Raw genomic sequence first — 25,000 nt, forward strand, 5'->3', positions numbered from 1 at the left:
GTCGCTGTTATGTATCTCTTATTTGTGGTTGAAAAAGGTGTATTTTATTCATTTGCTAATGGCTTTAATTGAGTGTACCTGTGCTGTGTTAGAAAAAAGCTAGATTAATGCGACAGTGATCAAGCCTAACTTTTTGGGACTGCTCAGGATACCTTATGCTATATATACCCTCAAAATGGCAAACCTGTCTCTGTCATGGTTTTCATCATTTTTAGGGGGAATCATCAGTAGAAATCTATAAAAAAATTATACTGTGTGCTTATCTTACATACACTATAGAAACTATTAAAAACGATTCAATTAAATTAATAATTTCTTATTTTCTTTGTTATTTTTGTCATATACAGATATGCAATGATGATTGCTGGGTAATATGTATCTTGTCCAATGTGAAGTCTCTATTTGATCATGTGATGAGACGATACGATATAGCTAGTTTAGGCGCAGAATCTGAAAGTCAAGACCTACAAGCAGGCACAGTAGGCTACACCTGCCGGACGACGGCTTTCAAACATAAAAGTGGTGATGCATGATTTGATGTTTCAGTGGACAGGATAGCCAGCCCATTCAGCCTCTCCTGCCCCATGCTGCCCCTCAGGTAGGTCTTAATCCGTTTGAAGTTGGAAAAGAATCACTCGGCTGTTGCCCTGTCACATGCAATGTCAGAAACAATAGCAGGGCAGTGCACACCTCACCGAAGGTGGATGCTACAGAGTAAACTTTGACCTGTTTACTTTCCCAATACAATAGCCAAAGTATCTAATTCGACCGTAAAATCCAACACATTGGGTTGTGTTTGTGTGTGCGTGTGCGTGCGTGCGTGTTTTGCGGGCGCACATTTTTTTTTTTCGCGGGGGGGGGCCTTCAAAATATCCAGGCCCAGGGGCCCGTGGTTTCTTAATCCGTCCATGCCCATGTGTGCCTGGCTCCACCATAAACATATATACCTGTCTATGGGCTCCACCCCTGCAGGGAAATTGAAAGGCTGGTAGAGAAAATGTCCTCCACTCCATCTAATGCCCCACCACACAGCCACAATGACGACCCTAACCCACAACTGCCCCCTGCTGTGAAACCTTGTAGTTGCATGTGGTCACTTCCCTGAGGAGGTGAAACCCCTTCTCAGAAAAATGGCCCAGGTAGCTAGTGATGCATACGCTGTGCCACCACTAGAAGAGGCCCATCCTTTCACTGTCCTGGAGGACGCTGATCTGAATTACTTCCCTTAATTCCAAGGAGCACTTTAATGATGGACCTTCAAAAGAGGGAAGACCTGCAGGAACCATGTAGATAGATAGATGGATACTTTATTAATCCAGAGGGAAATTTAGGCTGTTTGGGCTGTTCACAGTTTTCTGCATCCATGGTAAGCCCAACAAAATACTTCTCCACAAAAACTCCCAGCATTGACCTGACTGAACATAAAGACTTATTTACTAGGTGGCCATTTGAATATTTTCCCTGTACACATTTCCCCCACTTCTGGTCTATCAACAGGAGTGTGCTATGGATTCTCCAAAATGCAGAGCTCAGAATCTGTAAACATCCTGTTTACAACTCTTATGAGTCATTTCACCACAGGTATAATTATCAGTTCAAAGTTGTGCACAGCACATGACCATTGTGCCGACCATTTGGTATGATTTGACAACTTCACAACTTTGCTCTCAATAGGGACCCCAAATTCTTCCACAAAACACATATCCCCACTAGTTTGACCAGATAACAAAGTCACAAAGATGCATCAGGCCTATAAAGAAGAGGCTTAACATAACTTAGGCTAATGTTCTAAAACCACCTATTTCTCTCGGACTTCTCTTTAATTTGGTGCCGGAAAGTCCTGACGTGCCTGCAGAAAGTTGACAAATGAATAACAATTTATAACAATAACCATCTATATTAGGCTACTTAAAGACATGAGTAGGTTATCTCCCAATGTGTCAAACCCAAACCAAAATAAAACTGGGTTAAACTAAATATACAGGATATGTTTGTTTCCATGAAATTGAGCTCTCAAGTAGGCATATTACACTTCTGTAATACCCCCCCCCCCCCCCGGCCAGAAGTCAAAACCTTTTGGACATGCTGAAAAAGGTTAGCAAATGGGCAGAAGAAGCCAGCAAATGAGAAGTGGACAAGGGAAAAACTATTCAACCTCCATATATCATCATTATGTCATTATGTGGAGCAATCTTTGCACTTCATATTTGGTAAGTGATCGCTAGGTGACACTGTGCAAAAGCTTCTAACTAGGTGATCTGCGGGAGGTCTGTTCCCAAAATGACCCAGTAAGTGGCGGTATTGCTCTTTGGAGATTGGCCAGTTGTTATAGTGAAAGATGCAGAGGGAGAAAGAGGAAGAAGAGAGAAGAAGTTCTGTGGGGCAAAAAGCGTCAAAATAAAAGTCAGCTTCAAAGTTTTTGTTTGAAAATCCAGTTTGTCAAATGTTTCAATGTTGTGGAACCCTCAGAGCTACACCTTCAGCCTCTGACTCTTGTTTGTGCGATTCAAGATATACAGTTGTGTATTGGATGCAACAGCTACCTACAGGTTGTAGTTGGGGTTGTGATGCCAATAATTGGAGCTGTTCCACTCTTCAGTTTCAAACACTGAGCAAAGCCTGTTTGATGTTGTCCCAGGTTTGAGAAACTGTCCAGAGTGAAATGTGCATAGTACACTAACTTTGATGAATGTTGTTTGAGATCCTGTTAAACATAAACATGACCATTGACAGTTCAGTCTTTTAGAGAGGCTATGAAAAGTGGTGGCCTCCCCTTCACAGCCTGGAACAGTACACTTCTGCACATGGTCTGCCATTTTTGTTGTTGTTGTTCAGTTGTCCTGTTCTCAATACCTGCAGAACTGCTGAAGCTGTGCAGATCCATACTGCCTGGACTAGTAAGAGGGCGGGAGTATGTTCAGATTGGGGGCATAAATATTAATGAGAAACCACAGTTACAACACAGTGGATTGTTGCATGTGAAGGACGAGACAACAGATTCATGGTATGTCAGTTCCATGCACCGGACTGTCCTTATTTAACTATGCTAAGGTAACTCTTCTTATTTAACTATGCTAAGGTAACTCTTCTTATTTAACTATGCTAAGGTAACTCTTCTTATTTAACTATTCTAAGGTAACTCTCCTTATTTAACCATGCTAAGGTAACTCTTCTTATTTAACTATGCTAAGGTAACACTTCTTATTTAACTATGCTAAGGTAACTCTTCTTATTTAACTATTCTAAGGTAACTCTCCTTATTTAACTATGCTAAGGTAACTCTTCTTATTTAACTATTCTAAGGTAACTCTCCTTATTTAACCATGCTAAGGTAAATTCAGTTTTCCATTCTATGGCACCTTTGAAATACTTGTATTAAGGATTTCATTTCACCACCATTTCAAGGATGGACAATTTGGTTGTTTTCTCAGCCACACAATTTGAATGAATTCAATAAGCCATTACGGTAGGCTTACTACATAGGCGACTCAGGCCTATGTATCAATGATGCACAATTTCTCTGCCACACAATCAGTAGGCAATTATTGTAGGCCAAGTCTATGCATTTTTATAGCTTCCTTTAAACTCTCAGACTCGGACAGGTGGAATGATTCATGTAATTGTTCAAAGACCTTTTCTTTTGTAGGTAAAACTTTGGATTTGTCATTTCCCAGAATTTATTTTGAGAAATAAATTACTTTTTTTCAGCTGAACACTAGTAGGCTCTTTGTGTTTAAAAAAAGGTATTTTAAACTTTTTCTAGTTTGGTTTGTGTTTTCCCACATCTGCGTTTAGTGTACCGTTGGTAGCACATAGTTTGGTAAATATGCATTTTTCGTCATTGTATGTAAGTAATTAATAAGTTTCGACTTTTATTTTGAATAAAAATACGAGCGGCGGCCATATTAGAATGTTGTTATTGTCGGTGGCTACACGCTGCAGAAGAAAGTTGACAAGCTGACTTTCTAGTCTGAAGCTCACCTTTCTGTATCTCTGGCCCTGGTCTCGGTGTAGGACCCAGTCCAGTCGTAACGTTGGCCTAGCAATGTCCGCTTTGAAGATGCTACGAGACATTCGATTTCTCAAATACGTGCATATAAATTCAATGCGATCTGCGATTCGCATTAATGGCACACTTTCTGCTCAGGTAGGGCTGTGTGCACCACACGTAATTGGCGTTGATTGGTAGATGTTGAAAGGCATGTTTTTGGTTGCGTTCGTTTTCGACTTAACCTTGCCTTGATGATCAACGTGAGACGCTCTCAGTTGTGGAAGAGTGGCCATCAAGCTGTATTTCTACGGTTTGTCCTACCCTTTATTTTTCGGAACTGTGTTTCTTATTCTTGTTTACAGTGGACACAGTTCAAATTCATATTTCTTTTTTATTAAAACAAACATGATCACTGACAAAAACCAATAGTATTAATTTGAGAATTACTTGTGGGATACATCCAACAGATCAGCATTAAAGCTGAATTGTATTGTTGTTGACTTTTCTAAAAAATATTATTTAGGCTAGAATCGAGGGTTATTTATGTAGGTTATTATGTAGATTAACTTTGATGTAGGCCTAAATAAACAGTTTCCATGTGTAAGAACCACTACCTAGCAATCTGATTTCCTTTATTCAGAGTAACAGATACTGCTAATAAAAGCAGTGTGCTCTGACTGTGATGGTCACTCAGTTACTGACAACGCATGCATTTAAGCAGCAGTCAGAAGTGACAGTGGTTTGGCCGTAAAACTGGCAAACCTTTCTGTCTAAATACTAACTCGCATGTTTTAATGGCCTCTAAGTCTAGTGTAGTACTCTCATCCATTTAATTAAATGATTGCCTCAGTCAGATTTTGAAATGATTGACCTAAAGAGAATGGCACATAGGTAGCCTAGGCCAACCTGAAGTTTTATAGAAATTGTCCAAAGCCAGCTGTGGAGGTTGCAGTACAAGCCAAAGAGGTTTATGAGGCTCATGAGGCTTTAACAAAGATAAAGAATGCAGTCAGTTAGATCTGCGTTTACTCGACCGGTGCTCGCTTTCCGCTTTGACATGACTCGCTTTCGTGTGGATTTGGTCGATTCTGACTGCACACGTTACTACGGTTGCGTGCCTTTATAAGGAGCTGACAGGGGGTGTATTTATTCAGGCGTTCATGAATCAGGTGGAGATCTTTTTCTTACGTTAGACTTCCGAAGTCCGTAAGAAAAGATTCAGAAGAAACTTCAGAAAATGTTCGAGAATGAGGCCCATTGTTCTTGTCACCACTGAAGGTATCATTATGTGCATAGAAGGGGTGGTATATAATATGGGTAACTGTGTTTTTCATTTTTTGTAGAGAAGATTGCACAGTGGTGGAGATGAAGTCCATCTGGCAGTAGAGGCTCAGAAGAGAGCCAAGAGCAATGCCCCCACCATTTTCTCAAAAATCATAGAGAGAAAAATTCCTGCTGATATCATATATGAGGATGATAAGGTAAAACAGAAGCCAGTAGATCAATAATATTTTATTTTCTAAAAAACTTCTTTTCACATAAAACTTCTTTTCACAATACCAGAAATGTAGTAGTCGATTTCTAGCATATTTTGACTAAAATAAAAAATCTTTGATGAAAAACTGCAAAGATCTTTCAGTGAGTTTGTCAGAAGAATTAACAGGAGAACATGACCTGACTTCTGAAACTGGTAACAACTATCACAAATGCTGACATTGCTTGAGAAACACAGCTATGCTGTGTAGTGTATACTTTTTACAGTCAATGTGTGAATCCAACAATAAAACTGAATGGTTGTTTTCACAGACCTAATACATACGTAGGTATCAACTCCCATTCAGTTTTAGAAGTTTGACTCTTATGCAGATCTGTATAATGACTTGTATGACTTAAATAGTTCTGACTTCATGATGATGTTCCTAATTGGATGCTTGTTTTGGTAGTGTTTAGCGTTCCGAGACGTAAATCCACAAGCTCCTGTGCACTTCTTGGTAATTCCCAAAAAAATCATTCCCGGGATCAGCAAAGCTGAAGATGATGATGCACCAGTATGTATCTTTGTTTATTATAATGATATTTGGCCGTATTCTCCCGTGCGCTGAGTAAGAAAAAAGCACGCAGTTACAAACTTTTCAGCCTTCACGTTTCTGCCATTGACTTAAATCTGTGATTTGTACACCATTAAGGCAGTTATTTCAAAAGCAAAGTCTGGTTGACGTTTTCCATTGATTTTTTAATGACATTTACATGGTTAATGTGAAAATCCATTTTCCCCATTTTCCCGATAGCCGAAATAAACGAGGCTGTGAACCAGGTTTCATTCTGAAGTTAAACACGTGATCGGGGCGTGATCGGAGCGTGTAGGGTAGAATACGCATGACTGAAATGAAATGTGCGTGACTGGAGGTGTGCCAAATAAGACTAAGACGTGTGAATGGGAGGATATGGCCCAAAGTGTTTCACTTCTCTGTTACCTGTTCTTATTATATCCATAATATAGACCATAACTCAACCCACACAATCTACTTGCAGATACTTGGCCACCTCTTAACTGTTGCTAAGAATGTAGCACACAAAGAAGGACTGCATGAAGGGTACAGACTGGGTAAGGTTAACATACATGTTTTTACACTTAAACATTGGTTTGAAGCTCTGCAAATATACTATTAAAGCAGCACTATGTAGTTTTTGGCTTGGAGCTCCCCCTAGCGGCGAAACCTGTTGAAATTGGCTTTCCTCGTTTATGTCAAACTAGCGAGTCAATATCTTTGCTAACACAGTCAAACATCAAGCAAGTGCAAGACAAGACAAAGCAGGACAGCAAATCAGAATCAGAATCAGAATCAGAATAGTATTTATTGCCAAGTAGGTTTACACCTACCTGGAATTTGTTCTGATGTATAGGTGCATACAGTAAACATAAAAACATACAAACACAGAAAGTACTACACATAACATAAAACATAAAAACACAGTAAGTACTACACAAACACAATAAGTACTACAATACAAAAAGCAGGGCAGGAGTGCAAAAGTGGATGTGCAATGTGCAGTGTGCAATGTAGTGTGTGTTAACATAACACAGGCTTGAGGTGTGGGGGCGGGATGAGAGTCCACGTCAGGTGGCCTTGTTACTAAGGCCAACGGCAGCCGGGAAGAAGCTGGTTTTGTGGCGTGAGGTTTTGGTCCTGATGGACCGCAGCCTCCTGCCGGAGGGAAGGACCTCGAAACTATTTACTATTTACTAATCCAGCAGAAAGATGGCTAGCTCTGAATCGAAATCGCTACCCGATCCTAGTCGCGCATGCGCAGACAAAAAGGACCGGGCTGCTCCAGAAATCTTACAGATCGCAGTTATTTCCCTACAGACCCCCGATGGCAATGGCGGAGAGGCCATTCTCCATATTAAAAGTAATTGTAGCGGCACAATTTTTTTCAAGCTGTTATTTTAAGGTAGAATTGTTACATAGTGTTGCTTTAACACATGTATGTTATGTATGTGTACATTCTTTCATGTTAACCTAATAATATACCCTCTTTTTGACAGTGATTAATGATGGGAAGAATGGCGCCCAGTCAGTCTACCACCTCCATGTTCATGTGCTTGGAGGGAGGCAGATGAGCTGGCCCCCGGGATAACCACACGCTCTTTTAATATCATGAGGACAGTTGGCCCCCGGGATAACCACACGCTCTTTTAATATCATGAGGACAGTGGATGACAAACACACCTTCATAAAATGGAAATGCAGTGTTCATGCTGAAGAATGTATATTGATATTGAATTAAAGGACAACTGTGTTAAGCTTCAATTCAACTCTACGTGTCTCTTTGAAGGCTACTGAAAACATTGACAGCAATCCTTGATTGATAAAACCTAACCCTATATTATTTTATTACCTCTGCAAAGGTGGTGTTTTTTTTAGTTTATTTGTCTGTAAGCAGGATTATGCAAAACTACCAGGCATTAAATGTTTGAGCAGATCAGAAGGAAGGGGTAGATCCAGGAGTTCTTTTTCACTTTCGTTAACATCGCAAATAAGGGCATTTGGCCTTGGCGGAGGTCTGCTCTATCTGAGTGCCATTCTAGTTTACAGGGTTGTTAAAGCTGTACTGTTTATGTCCAACTAGTAAGGAGGCAGACATAGGCACAGATGGCTAGCTTACTGTTACTTGTTACTGTTAAGTTGTGGCTCTTGGTAGCTAAATGGCTTTAAGAATTAAGAAGACCACAGGTTTGCACACAGTATGGGCGGGATTCAAATTTTTACTTGTTTTTACAGCTCTTGATTTTAACCTGTCCCACCCACTTCTTTTAAATGATTAGTTTAAAAGCCCACTTTTAACATGTCAAAAATTAGTGCACCAGTCCATTCGGCGCTCTGATTATCATTATCTAATCCATTCCACTTGCTTATTGAGAGAATGCCTGAATGAAATTGTATACCATGTTTTTACTGCGACTTTGTTCCCAGGCAGATACGCACACACATACATGCTAAGTAATGTTATGATTAATGTTAGCAAAATAGTGAGAAGAGGAGGGAGACTAGTTTTCATTTGATTGTTACTGGAGAGTAGACTGGTCTCTTTTTTTGGCAGATGACATCTTGGTTTGATATGTCTGCTCCACAGACAACATGGACATAAGGAGACTTTTTCCAAAGTAAGTCGCTGGTGGTAATAGGTTAGCTTCAGCTGAGTCCCTTGTAAAGGCCAGGGGCTCCCTGGCTGGTCCATGGATAAACTACGTCACAGTCTCCGTTAATGCAGTGTTGATTTCTGTCACTCAAGATAATTAGCTCTGAAAGATAGCTCAGCTCACATGCTTAGGTTCGCTTGTGCATAACAGGAAGTGAACGAAATTAGGAAACGCCCTTCCCCAGTAGATAGTTGTAAACTCTGGAGTGAAAGTGAATGAACATGAAACATATCATTTTAAAGGCACCAGAATACAGGACATGACATCTACTCTGTTAAAACATTTTGGGGGGAGTCCTCCTATAATGTTGCCCCCCCCCCCCCCCCCCACATTTAAATGCTTCCTATGCCCATGAGTCAAGGTAAAAGTTACAAATCAAGAATTGGACGCGTAATAACAATTACAATCTCTTTCTTTTTCACAATTTTTAGACGATAATCTATTCCACAAGTGCTGATTCTCCAGATACTCTAGTAGCCTGAAGAAGTTTTATTGCTTCCTTATCAGTCTTCGGCCACACAAACCTAATTGCAGAATGGGTTACTAATGATACATCTGCCTTGTAGACATGGCCATTTAGCATTAGGGGCCATTCCATATCATTTGAACTATTGGCATTCACCACGCCACCATCCTTCCTACTCCCAAAACTTGATTTAGTGCTTGTGAAAACCTTTCAGTTTTTCAGTCATATGCATTTTTCTGATCTTTGGAGTTGAAAACCCTGTTTTAGCCTCAACTCAAAGTATATTACTGTATAATATTAATGTAAATAATGTAATATCATTTTAGGAGTTTAAAACCAAAATGTAAATCTTGTTGTCCTGCTAATTAGTTATAGAAAGTGAAATGATGTTTGGACATTTGTTTTCCAAAATAATGTATATTCAGTCAATATTGGCCATGACTTTAATTGGCAAACATATTTGAAAGATTTTGCCCTATCGGTATGAAAATACCTAGAGATGATGCACATCAGACTTCTTGGAAATTAAACATATTTTTCAGACCATAGTTTTATTTTTCAGTTCAGAGTATTTGAAGTGTGGTGGTGTAGTGGTTAGCTTTTGAAGGTGTTGATCCAGGTTTGATTCTTGATCGCAGCAGATTGTCTGTACGTCGCTTTGGATAAAAGTGTCTGATAAATACCTACCTAACCATCTCCATACCCTGCCCATCTTGTCTATATGAGCTACCCAGTAACATTTGAAACAATCTCAGGTGAAGTCAAAGTCTGAGTGAAGTAAACAAATACATTTGATGAGGCCCAATGGGCTAAACTGCCATTAATGTAAACACATTAGTAGATTTGTATGCAGTGAAGCCTATATCATGAAGTGTAATGGTATTTTCTATACATGAGACACCATGACACACGGATATTCAAGAGAGGGTGTGCTCACATTTATAAAAGCTGTGTGGCTGGCTAAACATTTGGATCCTAAGCCTGTGAGACTCTTTGAGGTAGTCTGACATGCCTTGATATGTTTGTATATTTCACCTAACTAAAAACATTGATGCAAAAGTGCCATGTATGGTTATATTCTAGAAAACCTCAGCAAAAATAACATGAGAGTAAACGTAATGTAGTAAAATATTTTAAAATTTAAATCAAATGTAAACATACCCTTACAAAAACCTACTTTCAAAGGTGCACAGACTTTGTAAAAAAAAATTTGGCCAAGACTTTTCAACTCTGAACCTTGTAAACAGGGGTTAGCTACACTAATATTGGCATTGTTTCGCTCACACTTTATTTTCACAGATTTTGCAAAAACTCTTTTCCATAGTCCATAGGGATTTTTTCCTTAGAATCAGGAAGGGTTAAAATGCTAACACTAAAAACTACAAACTTCTGGTTGACTTCCATGGAGTGAAAGAGATAACCTGGGCTCCTTTTGTTTAACAGACCATAACTCAAATAATTTGCCCTGCTCACTGTCGCATTATAGCATATGCTTTGCCCTTCATGTTGATCCTGACGCCTCCTGTTAGCTCTCCTTGTAAAAAGCGGCACTGCATTACATGCCCTGACATATAATGGTTATCGCCACGCGGGCCGAGGCAGAGAACAAATTCAAGCTATCACTCACGTCTCACTCCGCACCAATAGATGGCAAAAGCGAGGCTTCGTTCAAACCCTGAGATATACGGAAGTGATCACAAAACACAAGCCGCCGGTGACTTCCAAACATGGCAGCTATGGTAAGGTTAAGCGTTCGCCACTTCAGTTGCGCGAGGGGACCAGCGCTTCTGTCTAACCAAAATGCTTTCGAAAGCAAGTCAGTGTATCCTGCTATTCTCCCGTCAACTACGGCTAAAAGTCGATCCGCAAAACAGCGACGGGTGGCGGAATTCTTTGACCAACTCCGTGGCTCCAACGTGAAGGATAAGCTATCTTCTCTTACCAAACTCCAGCGGATGAAATATGTGGTGTATCCGCAGACGTTCGCCTTGAACGCAGACAAATGGTATCAGCATTTCACAAAGACGGCGTATATTAGTGAGCTACCAGAAAAATACTCCATGTCAGCTCATGAAACAGAAAAATCTAACACTTTGCCTCAGATCGATGCTGCTGCGTTAGCTGAGATTCGCACCCTCGTCTGCAATTCCCTTCTACAGGAGAACTGTCAAGTCAGGAAAGGACGCGCGCCTCTTCTGAAAGAGTTACAGTACACTGTGGCCCCCTTTCTGAAGAATTTGTCCTCTGGGATGACGTGTGTGTTGGCCAAGCAGAATCCCTTACTTCGATCCTCAACTTTTGGTAATGTTAACGTTGATTGGGCTTGTGTTTTTTGAGTTCAGTTACTTATCTGCTCCTACTATCCTACTAGCAATTGTGATCCAGCCATTCATAATACATTTTCATAATGTATTCGCATGGATTATGGCAGTTATGGATTATGGATTAAAGTCATCTAGTCACTAGCAGTGTTACTAAGGGCTGTAGTGATGTGGAAACGTCAGGTGTTCATTAGTCATATGAGCTGATTACCTTACAAACTTTGAACCTGGAGTGGCACCAATGGAAGTGCCTGCTAAATTCTAAACCACTGAACAAGAGGCTAACTTTGATTTGGATGAACCCAAAGCCCAAATTCACTTAGAATTTGCTCTGTGTGATTGCTGATGATCTAGCACACGCCAACGACCCTCATGTTTACATAGGCTAAGGTGCTTTAGAGCTACAGAGGAAGTGATCCCTTTGCGGACCTATACATGCAGAGGAGGATGCAAACGGATGTTCCGTGATTGCATGAGAATGCCAGTGCAATGATGACGATATATAATGTCTCTTGTATTCCATCTAGATTATGTATTGGGGGCCAACCACTGAAGGTTGTCAACTGCAGTCTTTCTGTCTTGTTAATGGTTTGGTATAGGTTTGTAAATAAGATTCTGTCCATTTTTGTGCCCTGCTTTCATTCTCATGTCTGACCTGCTGAGGGTTAGCGATCCTGTGCTACTCCGGAGTAACACCTTAGTTTTCAGCAAAGAGCCTGGATCTGGAGGGAACAGGGAAAGAGCGTGGCGAGGGTGAAGGAAGAGAAGCTCAGCATTTCACACTTTAAACTCTGCCATGAAGGTTGTGAACTGCAGCTGCAGCAAAGCTGTCTTTAGCATGGGAGCTCATCGGTTATTGCTTGAGCATCTGAGGAGGTGGCACGTTTGCTCTCTGGATGATGAAGACTCGTCTCGTTACGTTAGTTAGATAGTTAGCATAGCGACTGTTAAGCCATGTTACTTCACGTTATGAGCTGCAACGTTTTTTATTTTTAAATACATTTTCATGATTGATGATTCACCATGATCTGAATCATGAATGGTTAATGACACTGAACATAAAGTCATACATAAATATGCCCTAACTTATATAACAATATTCAACCAGAGCCCGTCTGCTTAATTTTCTGCTTAAACGCAGTGTTGCTGAAACAAATTCTCACCAGAAGTCGCTAAACGCCACTAGATTGTGTGATGACATCATATGTGACGTCAACATGTCTAACTTGCATATGTCGCACGGCTAAATGGAATCCTCTGTTCTCCAAACTTTGATATTTTGTTTGTTTGATTGTTTTTTGGAGGAGTGGGGGTGGAGCCCGTGTAGAGGTGACTATTTTTGCATAACAGATTATTAATATTATCATTATTATTATTATTAATAAACTGTTCATTTTAAACCATTAACTTGACAGACTCAGCCAGCTGACCAAAATGAACGTAGGTCTCTGTGTGACACAGTGGCTTAAAAACTGGACATGTGGTGTTGCAAAAGTTGGTGTCTTGAGATTGAAATGAAACACTGAACTATTTTTCTCCACAGATTCTGAGCCACAAGTAAACTTCTACTGGTTAAGAGGGAAGAGAATTCTCCCCAAGGGACATCGCCGGGGGCGACCGGAGCCTACACGGTTTCAGATTGATGACAAGCCACATTGCCAGTTAAGGATACCACATCAACTTCCAGAAGTAAATCTTCACCATTATTTCAGTTCCTGTTTTGTCATTGTGTAGTCAGTTGTTGTGTCGGAGTAAACTTTAAAGTTTGATACTGACTGAGATCAAAATGGCTGACGAGAAAGCTGTACATTTCACTCATTTTCACTTGATGTGTTGAATGTGACCAAAGATATATAAATATGCAGAGTATGCCCAATCTCATGATCGCAAGATACCAGTGTCTTGATGTTTTTTCATTCGTTCTCCAGTTTGTCCCATTAAGGAATGAAGTTTCTGAAGAGGTCCCAGTCGTGCATCTTTCGCCTGACCGGCTTCCCCTGTTTAGGAGGCAGTATGAGAACCATGTCTATTCAGGTATGTCCACCCAAACTCACCACGCCTCATACCCATACTATTAGTATGGGATGCATGAGTGGTCTTCAGTACTAGTCCTGTCCTGTTCTGAGTATCCTAAAAATGTGTGTGTTCCTCATAGGTGCAAAGGTAGATGACCCATGCTGTTACGGACACACACAGTTCCACCTTATGCCAGAGCGCTTGAACAGAGACCGGATGAGTGAACTACACTCTGAAAAGCAGCTAGAAGTTACCCTGCGGGCAAATGCCATTGCCAGTCTCTTTGCCTGGACAGGAGCTCAGGCAATGTATCAAGGCAAGTCATACATATTATCAAAGTCAAAATGTAGGATGTATTATGAATTACTAGAAATATTATTATAAATATTCTTTACAATATATTATTAGAAGTTTATGAACCACTGGTTTAGTTTTGAATTGTGATCCCTCGGATCATTTGTTTGCAGTGTGAAGAGAAAATATTTAGGGGAGAGCAGGCCATGTTGTCACACTTCACCTTTTCTCACAATGCTTCATAATAGTTTAAATGCTGTCCCAAATGAAAGACCTTAATCTCCGGTACATATTTCATATTCATGACTGTCTAAGAATATAAAATGATTGGCCATTAACTTCAGAGTGTGCACTTGTGAGAACTTGCCCAATGAGGGGGTACATTGTTACATTGGATTATTAAACAAAGAAGAACAATCCATTGTCAATGTAGATTTATTATAGCGTGATTGAAGCACACACCATAGCGAAGCCACATGAGTAACTTGGCATTGCTGGCAGTTATCAGAGATTTTCCGGTATGTGAGACATTCATGTTTCCTGGGGAGAGCAGGACACGGAGCCATCCAAACCATCAGAGAGGATTTATGCAGAGCAGAGAAAAGGAGACTCGTGGGATTTCACCAAAACATTGCCCAATGGTCTTTTCGAGCCATTTATCATAATCCACAAGCGGTTGGGATTATTTTGAGCCTAAAACTGTCAGTTGTGAAGTGACGTTACTATGAAATGATAACTAGCTAGCTAACAAGTCAAACGAAAGTCCTTAGTCACTGGCTTGTAGGGGGAGGGGAAATCAGAAACATAGCATATGAAATCATACACGTATCAGGATGAGCATGCTAGCATACATGTACGTAAATGTACACAATACATACAAAAATGGAACAGAAAACTACGTGGCGATTATTAACATTGCAGGTAAATGCTAGCATCTAGCATGACCGTGTGGTAGGCGTTGACGTCTCTGTTAGAGGTGGCCACCCATTCCCCCAGGAGCTTGTGGGAGATGTAGGCGGTGAGTGGCTATCACTGACTGCAGAAGCTTGTGGGAGATGTAGGCGGTGAGTGGCTATCACTGACTGCAGGAGCTTGTGGGAGATGTAGGCGGTGAGTGGCTATCACTGACTGCAGGAGCTTGTGGGAGATGTAGGCGGTGAGTGGCTATCACTGACTGCAGGAGCTTGTGGGAGATGTAGGCAGTGAGTGGCTATCAATGACTGCAGGAGCTTGTGGGAGATGTAGGCGGTGAGTGGCTATTTTAGTCGAGCGTGGCTATTCTTGCTAACATTAGAAACATTAATGGCATCAGAATTTGATAAATCTTAAGTATATAAACCCTGTACGATGTTAGTGAAATTGCTTCACTTTCATCCTTGTGCTGTGAGTGAGCCCGATTGCAATTGCTACTGAATAAATATACTGATCTAACCCTGGGTTGGCTTCACATACGCCCTCTTCAAATATGGTTGCTTCAGATCGGTCCTCACTTATCTGCAGGTTTTAGTGGATACTGGTCCATGGAAACCCTCCTAATTGCTTCTTTTTTGCTACTAAACAAATGGTCATTGAAGGCCTAACCACAGAAAACACCACTGGAATTTAAAGTGTGACCACTGACCTGTGCGACCAGTGCCTTGCTGTCCCATTTTATGTTCCTCGAATGCTGTCATTGGGGATTACATTCTATAGCCGTTTAGACCCAAAAATGTCTTAAATAGGGCCCAAGTTGACAAATACTGAAGTTTCCCTTTATTATACGTCATTAGTAGACTTCAGGTAAGTAAGGAGAATGGTACGTCTAGTACTAATATTCTTATCAAGCGCCTTGAGAGAATTTAATTGTTTTGGCGCTATATTGAATGTAATTGAATGTAATTGAATGTAATTGAATGTAATTGAATGTCCGTTTAATTGTCTTTTCTCCCTTTAGGTTTCTGGAGTAATGAAGACCTGGATAGGCCTTTTGTGTCTCAGGCAGTCATCACAGATGGACAATACTTTTCCTTCTTCTGTTACCAGCTGAACACCTTAGCCTTGACCGATGAGGCTGAGGTTGACAACCCCAGGAAGAACTTGTGCTGGGGCACAAAGAGTATGCAACTCTATGAAAACATCACTGATAATGATGTGATTGGATTGAATGACCAGGTTCTAAGACTTCTCATCCAATTTCTTTTGAATGGGGCCTAGTTTTGGAAACGGAAGGATGTCTTGTTTGTGATTTCTCTATATGTTCTGTGTACACAAGAATAAACAGACATTATGACAACAGTTTTAATTTAGTTGGAGCCCTGTTTGTTCTAGTCCAAGCCCTGTGTAGACATTCGCTAATGGTGTGCATCTGCCCCTAGAGCCAGGGTGACCAGATTCAGCCCCCCTGCACCTGCCCCTGCCCCTGTCCCTGTCCCTGCCCCTGCCCCTGCTCCTGCCCCTGCCCCCAACCTGTTACAGGACTGTTCTGTTCTATTAGACTGCATTAGTTGGTAATTACATTTTTGGCAAGCTGTTCTGTGTTCCCCATTGCCAATAATGAAAGATAAATGCTAAGACAAGTAGGTCTACACATGCTCCTGTAGTCTTATTGCCTTCAAACTAATAGCACAAATACCTAGTCACACCTTAGTTTAGTTTGGCTGCCAGACATGTGGAATGTGGACTTCCATATGAACCTTGTAAATCCATGAATGAAGAATCCATGGAAAACATAAACCAGACTTTGTTGTGTGGCAGAAGGGGAAGGAATTCTCTCATTAGACATCTGTTCTAAATCACCAGGATAACAATTGATAATGGCAGCCTGGTGATTCTCCTGACTTAACACCCTCTACTGTCAGACTTCGAATATTTAAACAGAGACTCTCTGTTCTGATCAGAGAAGCTGGTGAACCTTTATGCGAGGCCAAGCACTCTCTCCCTTGGTGTGTATCACTAAAGAATAAAACCTTGTTCCTGATTTTTCAACTATTGCCTGACTGAGTCTCCATTAACCTGTGGTCCAGAAATACCACCAACCCACTCCGTCAAAGTAATCAGAAGAGTCTCTACAAGCCTACAAACTGTAGTAGATCAATCAATCTGATTCTGGAAATAAGTCTATGCATCTCCCCTTAAATCATTACAAAACCTCATCTACAAAGAGTGACCTCTAGTGGCTGATATGAGAGTTATTAAAGACATAGCGACTGAAATTAAACTAAACATTAGCTATAGAATATCCATTTGAGCTAGGTTCTGCTCAAGGTTTCTCCCTGATACATTTTGCCTTGTGCTTACTCTAGGGGTTTAGGACAATGTCTGAAATTAATCATTCTATTATTACTGCTGTCAGTGTACCAACATGTTTCACGTCACTACACCTCGTGATTCAATTCAACTTTATTTCGCCATGTATACAGATACTAGGATTTTTTTTTGGTATTCTCCATGCAGGCTATAGTATCACCAAACTATCTCCTGCACGAGATCTCCACGGCCGCTACACAAGCGCCATCGTGATGGTGATTGAGTGATGTGATTGTGATGATGTGATGTGATGTGAACAGGAGACTGATGAGCCCCTATGGAATTATACCAGCACTGTCTTGAGTCGATGGCCTTGTTCACACCTGGTAGTAAGATGTGTCTTGGGTGATCGATCACAAGTGGACAGCTCTAAGTACAGGTGTGAACACAAATGAGGACGCATCACAGGTGCTGCTGCTGTTCACTCCTGTGCTTTTTAGTTGCCCATATGGTAAAAAAAACCTGCCAAACTTTGTCTCTTTGCATGTTGAATCCAAGTCAGATGTAAGTTGAGCCACCTAGTTAAAAAAAAAAACCTACGTTAGTGAACCGTAGCTTAAAAGCCATTGTATGCTTAGCAGCACATCGGTGCTGTTGAAAGATGTTTTTTACTGGGAGATATTCATGTCTAGACAGGTTTCATATCATCTGACTGCATTGGGCCCAGTGCTCGAACCCATCTCTCTAGTTGCTCTTCAGGTTTCATTGTCATGTTAATATGCATGACAGAGTTCAAAACAATACTACATTTCATTATGAAAATGATTTGAGTTTTATTTTTAAAAGGTGAGGGGAATATGAGGCCACAGTGACTGAAGTGAGGGCCTCTGCCTCCTCGTGCATTTGGTCTTGGCAATTGGAAATGATGGAAGTATTCATATGCATATAGGGCGGGGTAATTAGAGCCAATCAGAAGTGGTCAATCAATACCCATGTGGAGACACATTCTAGTGCCAGGTGTGAACAGCCTACATGTCGTGTACAATACAGAGTATAAAAGGCTGTGATAGAATTACCCCAGAGTACTGTACATACATTTGACAATACTTTGACTTTTGGATTCACTAGGGAATGACATGAAATAGGTGAAGGCTAAAGCTTTCTTCTTTTATATAAAAAACACGGCAATTTCACCTGCAAGTGAATGGTCTGCAGTAAAGTACCAGCGAAGACACATTCATTTAATAATAAAAAGTATTTGTACTGTGGAGGTGCTCTTACTTGTGGCCAAATCTAATTGTTGGACAAGGACTTGCAACATGTCCCAGTTCAATGGGAGACCAGAAAAAGACATTTCCAAAAATCCCACTTCAGTTATTCCTTGTACTTTATTCCACATTTAACAGGTTTACAATCTAAAAAAACAAATTAAATTCTTCACAATAACCAGTCTTTCACAAAGGCAATTCTACTTGTTTCTGAGTGTATATTGTGTCTACTAAATCACATTCTCTGCATTCTTCCAGTCATTCTGAGGCACACAAGGTTCATCCTGTTTTTGACCGCTAGTTCATCTGGTGTCTAGCAGTCATCAAGTAGTCATAGTTTGGGCCACTGGCTCTAAATCCTCATCAGTGGTGATCCTGGCAAACCTCTCGTGTCCGTCCAACGATGGGTCATTGTATCCCTTTTCAAGCATTTTCTTCCACACTGTAACTGACAAAAATAAAATGCAAAGTTTAGCATATCATACCGAAATACAGCTCTGGAAAAAATGAAGAGTTAATGAGTTAATTCTTTTCAGGAGCATCTGATCTGTTCCATACAGTTCTTGCAATATAAACCAAAACAGCTCCCCCTTTTGGCTCATTTACTAGGGTGAGCATAAAACATTAATAAAGAAATGAATGAATATGATAATGATACATTGATAGTGTATATAAATTGGTACAAGTATTAAAAGTACTACTACAAAAGTAGAATGAAATAAAAAAAGATAAAATGATGAAAATAAAAAGGAACAATAAAAGACACAAAATGAGGTGCCTTACAAACAAGAGATTTAAAAAATCTATTCTACTAGAAGCAGGAAGTCAGTGTATTGATGGATGCAATGCAATCCAATCTGCATGTGTGTATCTGCATTAATTAATACTTACTGTATGCTGGTTCTTCAGTACAAAGTGAAATAGATGAAGACTCATTACTAGCTGGTTCACTTAAGTTTTCTTGCTGATCTTGGGATTTGTCGTCCAGGCTTGCAACCATAACATCATAGGCCACTCTTGCTTCAGACGATAGCTCAATCATTTTATGGTAGAGGTCCTAAACAAAAAGAGTCAAACAGCGACGCGATGGAAGTCAAATTCTAAATCCCATTCAAGTGCAATTTTCTGCTATTTGTCCAGCTTTCAGCGGCCAGTGAAATGTTATCTTTCTGGAGTGAGTCAAATATGAAATGTGCAACCAAATGTACAACCTATGCAATTACCCTTCAAACCTTGCATAAACAATTAGGCTAGACAGAAACAAAGACATTACTAATTTCAATATAGGACATTTGTGGGTTCACTTTTCCTTTGGGTAAGTCATCCACGTTTTTGTCCCTGTATACTTTTAGGAACAAAATGATGTGAAATCTAAAACTGTCTGTAGTTCCGTCTTAACTTTGAAATGAGCAGTGTATCTAAATGAGTAAACATATTTAGGGTTGAACCATCCTCCGTAAGGAAGCTTTAGTCACCTGCGCTCCATCATAGTTGAATATGCCAACCAGACTGACAGGAACGGCTTTGTTCACACATCGACCCAGAGCCTTCCTAGAAAGGGCGAACACAAAGGGAATGTCTTGCTCCCGGCATGTATTAATGATGGTGTAGAGAGCTTCATCCAGACCACCTGTTTAAAAAAAAAAACAGGATGAGTATAGAAGTAAACAGAATACACAAAACATTACAAACACACAGCGTGTTCAAGCTAACTGATGAAGTCAATCCAGTTCGGAGCTATGATGCCTTCATCTTCCAAATCAAATCTCTGCAGTCAGTGAACATGACGGGGCCTGCCTATGTGACACAATGACATGGCTGAGCTCATATATCTCAGGTTCCAAAAGTATTTTTGTCAAGCTGATTAGGACTTTTTCAGCATTTTTCATATCGCCATCATAATCTATGTGTCTAACTGCTACACTATGAGCACTGATGATAGCAGCAAGCAAGTCTGTAGTTTTACAATAAAAAAGGATAAAAGAATTTGACGGATGTCTTAATTTGTCTTTATTTATTCATTGTGCAAACTCTCGTCCCTCACTTCAACTGTGGTTTTACGCCCCTGAGTGCGACAGTATTCTCCTTTCCTTTCATAACACCAATCATCAGATTTTGTTTCAGAGCACATAACGCTTTATTGGTCCAGCAGCTACTTTAATGACAGTTAAAGTTAAAGTCAAACATGCAACTACATGACCGTTTTGAAGAGTGTGTTTAATCTGAAACATGCGACTACGTGACTGAGATTAAACACACTCTTCAGAACAGTCATGTTTGAGATTAAACACACTCTTCAGAACAAACATGACTGTTCTGAAGAGTGTGTTTAATCTCAAACATGCGACTACGTGACTGTTCTGAAGAGTGTGTTTATTCTCAAACAGGCGACTACATGACCGTTTTGAATAGTGTGTTTAATCTGAAACATGCGACTACGTGACTGAGATTAAACACACTCTTCAGAACAGTCATGTTTGAGATTAAACACACTCTTCAGAACAAACATGACTGTTCTGAAGAGTGTGTTTAATCTCAAACATGCGACTACGTGACTGTTCTGAAGAGTGTGTTTATTCTCAAACAGGCGACTACATGACCGTTTTGAATAGTGTGTTTAATCTGAAACATGCGACTACGTGACTGAGATTAAACACACTCTTCAGAACAGTCATGTTTGAGATTAAACACACTCTTCAGAACAAACATGACTGTTCTGAAGAGTGTGTTTAATCTCAAACATGCGACTACGTGACTGTTCTAAAGAGTGTGTTTAATCTCAAACATGCGACTACGTGACTGTTCTGAAGAGTGTGTTTAATCTCAAACATGCGGCTACGTGACAGATTAAACACACTCTTCAGAACAGTCACGTAGCCGCATGTTTGAGATTAAACACACTCTTCAGAACAGTCACGTAGTCGCATGTTTGAGATTAAACACACTCTTCAGAACAAACATGCGACTACATGACTGTTCTGAAGAGTGTGTTTAATCTCAAACATGACTGTTCTGAAGAGTGTGTTAAATCTCAAACATGACTGTTCTGAAGAGTGTGTTTAATCTCAAACATGCGACTACGTGACTGTCCTGAAGAGTGTGTTTAATCTCAAACATGACTGTTCTGAAGAGTGTGTTTAATCTCAAACATGCGGCTACGTGACTGTTCTGAAGACTGTTTTTAATCTCAAACATGCGACTACGTGACTGTCCTGAAGAGTGTGTTTAATCTCAAACATGCGGCTACGTGACCGTTCTGAAGAGTGTGTTTCATCTCACCTTTGGACTGACTGCGCTCACAGTTGGGTGAGATGATGACACATTTGACTTTATGAAGCCGGAGATGCTTGAGAACTTCCCGCAGACCCATGACCAGCCTGCGTTTCATGCGTGCCTTGCGGGGATCTTTCAGGTAAAGGCGGTCCTGAAAGCGAACAAGCTCCTTCAGCAGGCTGGTCACACATTCATCCACATCCTTACTCAGGACCTGGCTACAGTAGCTGTCAAAAGAAAATTCTGGATTTTTAGATGACTGTTTCAGCATGGAATAAAAATAGAAGAAAATGAAAAGGACCCTACTGCTATGGGTCCTAGTACAGTTTTCATAACCTGAACATGAGCGTCAAGCACCAAACACCAAGGGCTATGTTCAGGTGCTGATGAGGGTAGGGTGGTGTATTGTATGGATGTGTCAGGGCAAGGGCTATGTTCAGGTGCTGATGAGGGTAGGGTGGTGTATTGTATGGGTGTGTCAGGGCAAGGGCTATGTTCAGGTGCTGATGAGGGTAGGGTGGTGTATTGTATGGATGTGTCAGGGCAAGGGCTATGTTCAGGTGCTGATGAGGGTAGGGTGGTGTATTGTATGGGTGTGTCAGGGCAAGGGCTATGTTCAGGTGCTGATGAGGGTAGGGTGGTGTATTGTATGGGTGTGTCAGGGCAAACACATGTGAATGAGGCCATGTTCTGTATTTTTTTGTAAAGATCTGAGGTTATTGTATCCAAGACTGTTAGCTACACATCCCCCTATCTCTCTGGTTGTCATGTTAAATTATATGTTGATGTTTATTGAGTGGGAGAAATTACTAAACCGTGCTTGTGCCTTAACATGTTACGGCACATCATCCTAAAACTTGCTAATTGTCGTTATATTATGATTTCTGTTGGAGGCAAGCGACTGTGATGTAGACGAAGCGAGCGAAAAAAGTTGGGCAAAGTTTAATCCGCCAGCAGCGGCCAATTAGATTGTTTGGTGTGTCTCCAAATTTGAAAATTGCAGGATTATGGCGACGTTTGGTCGTTTAATTTGCTAAAAAGAAAGGCTTTGATGACTTTGTAAGGGGTTGTTGTTGTTCCTTGTATGTTAGATATTTAATCCTGGGCTTACTTTAATAGAATGACAGTTTTGATATAATGACAAGTGACTAGATAGCTTACTAGCTGGCTAGCCTGCTAACTAGCTCGCTAGTCCAGTCTGTTATGCTATTTCCACACGCTACGCCACGCCCACTCAAAGCGATGGAAGCGTTTCGCGTCGCTGGCATGTGTCCAAATTATAAAATGACAAGTTATAAAGTAAGTTATAAAATAATTAATGACGTATAGAATTTTCAAACGGCATCTTACTTTAAGTAGTTAGCTGTTTTTTGTATTTAGCCAGCTGGTATATAACCACTTAAAGTTACAAATAGCCTACTGTAGTGGCTCGCCAACCAGCTAGCTAACGTTGGCTATTGTACATGATAAGGGCCACATGTTGACTAAGGTGGCAACAACAACTTGGTACTCTTTTGATGCCTATTTTCTTTCTGCTTAAAAGCTTAAGAGTTATGATTGCCAGATTTGTGCATTGACATTTTCATAGCTAGATTTTGTTACTAAGGGGGTGTGGATGAATTAACATACGGCTACCCCTTAAGACCAAACCATTTAGCAATATAATAGGGTTTAGGCTACATATTGTAGCATGAAGATAAATGTATTTAAAAAAAATTATCCAAATACTTTCTGAAAACATATACATTTACCTTAATATTCCACCAATCAATGGCCAACATTTATGAGTGAGGATTACTCTCTATCCTGGCACCTCAAATATCGAATCAGTATTAGTCTTAAAAGTCCTATGTCGAATCAGTATTGGTGTTAAAAGTCCGATAACGGATTAGTATTGGTCTTAAAAGTCTGATATCAGTCGGGCTCTACTTATTATTCATGGAGCACTACTTAATAATATGAAAATGATTAAGTATAATAAGTATTATAACAATAAATACATTATTTGATAATAAGTCAATGTCAAAACTCACAGAAAGCAAATAGACCAAGGTCAAAATGTAAAAAAAATTCAGACAGAATTCTATTGATCTGTTTCTTAGGTAAGCCAAGGACTGAAGAAAACTGCATGACACATGAAGTTTACACCACACACACACAACACACACACACACACACACACACACACACACACACACACACACACACACACTCTTACATTACTGCAAACAGCAACAGTGAGTTTATATGTAGTTTATAGAAATCCTTAATGGCCCTGTGACTAAGGGGCAGTGAATATATATATATATATATTTGGAATATTATGTTCTGAAGTAGATAATAACCATGAAACCATGGTGTGTCTTTCCCAATGAACAGTACCAACTGATGTCAAATCATGGCATCCCTACCTGGGCCACAGTATCAACACAAATGACCACTTTACTTACTCTCGGAATTTTCTACTGTGGATTTTGGGGTGACAAGGAATGTTAGCCTCCAGCAGGGTATTTTCACGAGGCTGCTCTTGAGGCTGCTCTTGAGGCTGCTCTTGAGGCTCATCTTGAGGCTCATCTTGAGGCTCATCTTGAGGCTCATCTTGAGGCTGCTCTTCTTCTGGGCCATCAGTGACAAGATTGCTGATCTCACCTGGAGTAAACAGAAACATCATGCACAGGGGGAACATACACATTGGTTCAAATCTCTGCACGGTACGGGTGTATCCTAATCCATGTGAAGAGTTGGTGTTGTGAATATAATGACATCAATGTCTTACTTCACCCTTCTTTGATCTATGTACATCAGGTGATCATGACTGGACTTAAATTCCACTCATAAAAGATTACAAGTCTGACTAAAATTCAAACAAAAAATGTGTCTGAGCAGGCACCTGGAGAATGAGGTTGATCCAGATCACAGGGTTCCTCTTCAGCAGTCAATGTTGTGTCCTGAAACTCTGGATTGGAGGGAGATAAACCTTGTTCCTCCAGCAACCTTTTTTTCTTTCTTTCCTCACGCTCCTTCAGAATTACCTAAATAAATAAAATACAAAACATGATTCAACACCATTTTGACATAAGAACCACCAGTGTGAAGTATAATGCTACAAAGCTACATAATGCTACATAACAATGTGGTCCATGGGGATGGTGGCCCCTGACTCATTGTTCAAAGGGCCAATGTGCTACTGCTAATAGGTCATCAGGATTGGGAGCAATATCTAAAGGGGTTTGAAGGATACAGTGTGGAAGAGATGGTACATCACCAACTGTTTAAAGAATATGTTACATAAATAAATATATATATATATGCTCTATTGGGCAACCTGGCATCCCGTCCACCTTTAAGACTTCCCCATGTACTACACCTCATAGGAATGGTGTGCAGAGGCCTGGCATTCAAAGAAGAATCCCTGGAGGAAAGGGCTGCCTTGGCTGTTGCCTC

The 25,000-nt window shown here is 40.4% G+C and overlaps 3 protein-coding genes across 5 annotated transcripts; 2 read left to right on the plus strand and 1 right to left on the minus strand.

Annotated features, from left to right (window-relative positions):
• The first annotated feature begins 3,906 nt into the window (after positions 1-3,906).
• Positions 3,907-7,803, plus strand: hint2 (histidine triad nucleotide binding protein 2). 3 transcript variants are annotated; one of them, XM_042706631.1, is made up of 5 exons: positions 3,907-4,147; positions 5,340-5,472; positions 5,935-6,039; positions 6,524-6,596; positions 7,539-7,803. In XM_042706631.1, the coding sequence occupies exons 1-5, from the start codon at positions 4,128-4,130 to the stop codon at positions 7,628-7,630; spliced, it is 423 nt and encodes a 140-aa protein (XP_042562565.1). In that variant the 5' UTR covers positions 3,907-4,127; the 3' UTR covers positions 7,631-7,803. The 3 variants fall into 3 exon arrangements, with proteins under 3 accessions (XP_042562565.1, XP_042562563.1, XP_042562564.1); XM_042706629.1 differs by having other exon boundaries at positions 3,908-4,147; positions 5,335-5,472; XM_042706630.1 differs by lacking the exon at positions 3,907-4,147 and adding an exon at positions 4,154-4,301.
• A 3,017-nt stretch (positions 7,804-10,820) lies between these two features.
• mrps30 (mitochondrial ribosomal protein S30) lies at positions 10,821-16,064 on the plus strand. Its single transcript, XM_042706628.1, has 5 exons — positions 10,821-11,460; positions 13,024-13,169; positions 13,409-13,514; positions 13,636-13,812; positions 15,724-16,064. Exons 1-5 carry the CDS (start codon positions 10,887-10,889, stop codon positions 15,981-15,983), a joined length of 1,263 nt encoding a protein of 420 aa, XP_042562562.1. The 5' UTR covers positions 10,821-10,886; the 3' UTR covers positions 15,984-16,064.
• Positions 16,065-18,384: 2,320 nt separating this feature from the next.
• On the minus strand, positions 18,385-24,588 carry LOC122131907 (selenocysteine insertion sequence-binding protein 2-like; the record flags this gene model as incomplete). Its single annotated transcript, XM_042706627.1, has 7 exons — positions 18,385-18,731; positions 19,175-19,340; positions 19,759-19,913; positions 21,563-21,783; positions 24,007-24,118; positions 24,155-24,205; positions 24,447-24,588. Coding segments are annotated over 7 exons (972 nt in total), but the record flags the coding sequence as incomplete, so codon positions are not given.
• Positions 24,589-25,000: the final 412 nt, after the last annotated feature.

The sequence above is a fragment of the Clupea harengus genome, unplaced genomic scaffold, assembly GCF_900700415.2.
Source record: "Clupea harengus unplaced genomic scaffold, Ch_v2.0.2, whole genome shotgun sequence".
In the NCBI taxonomy this organism is placed as follows: Eukaryota; Metazoa; Chordata; class Actinopteri; order Clupeiformes; family Clupeidae; genus Clupea; species Clupea harengus.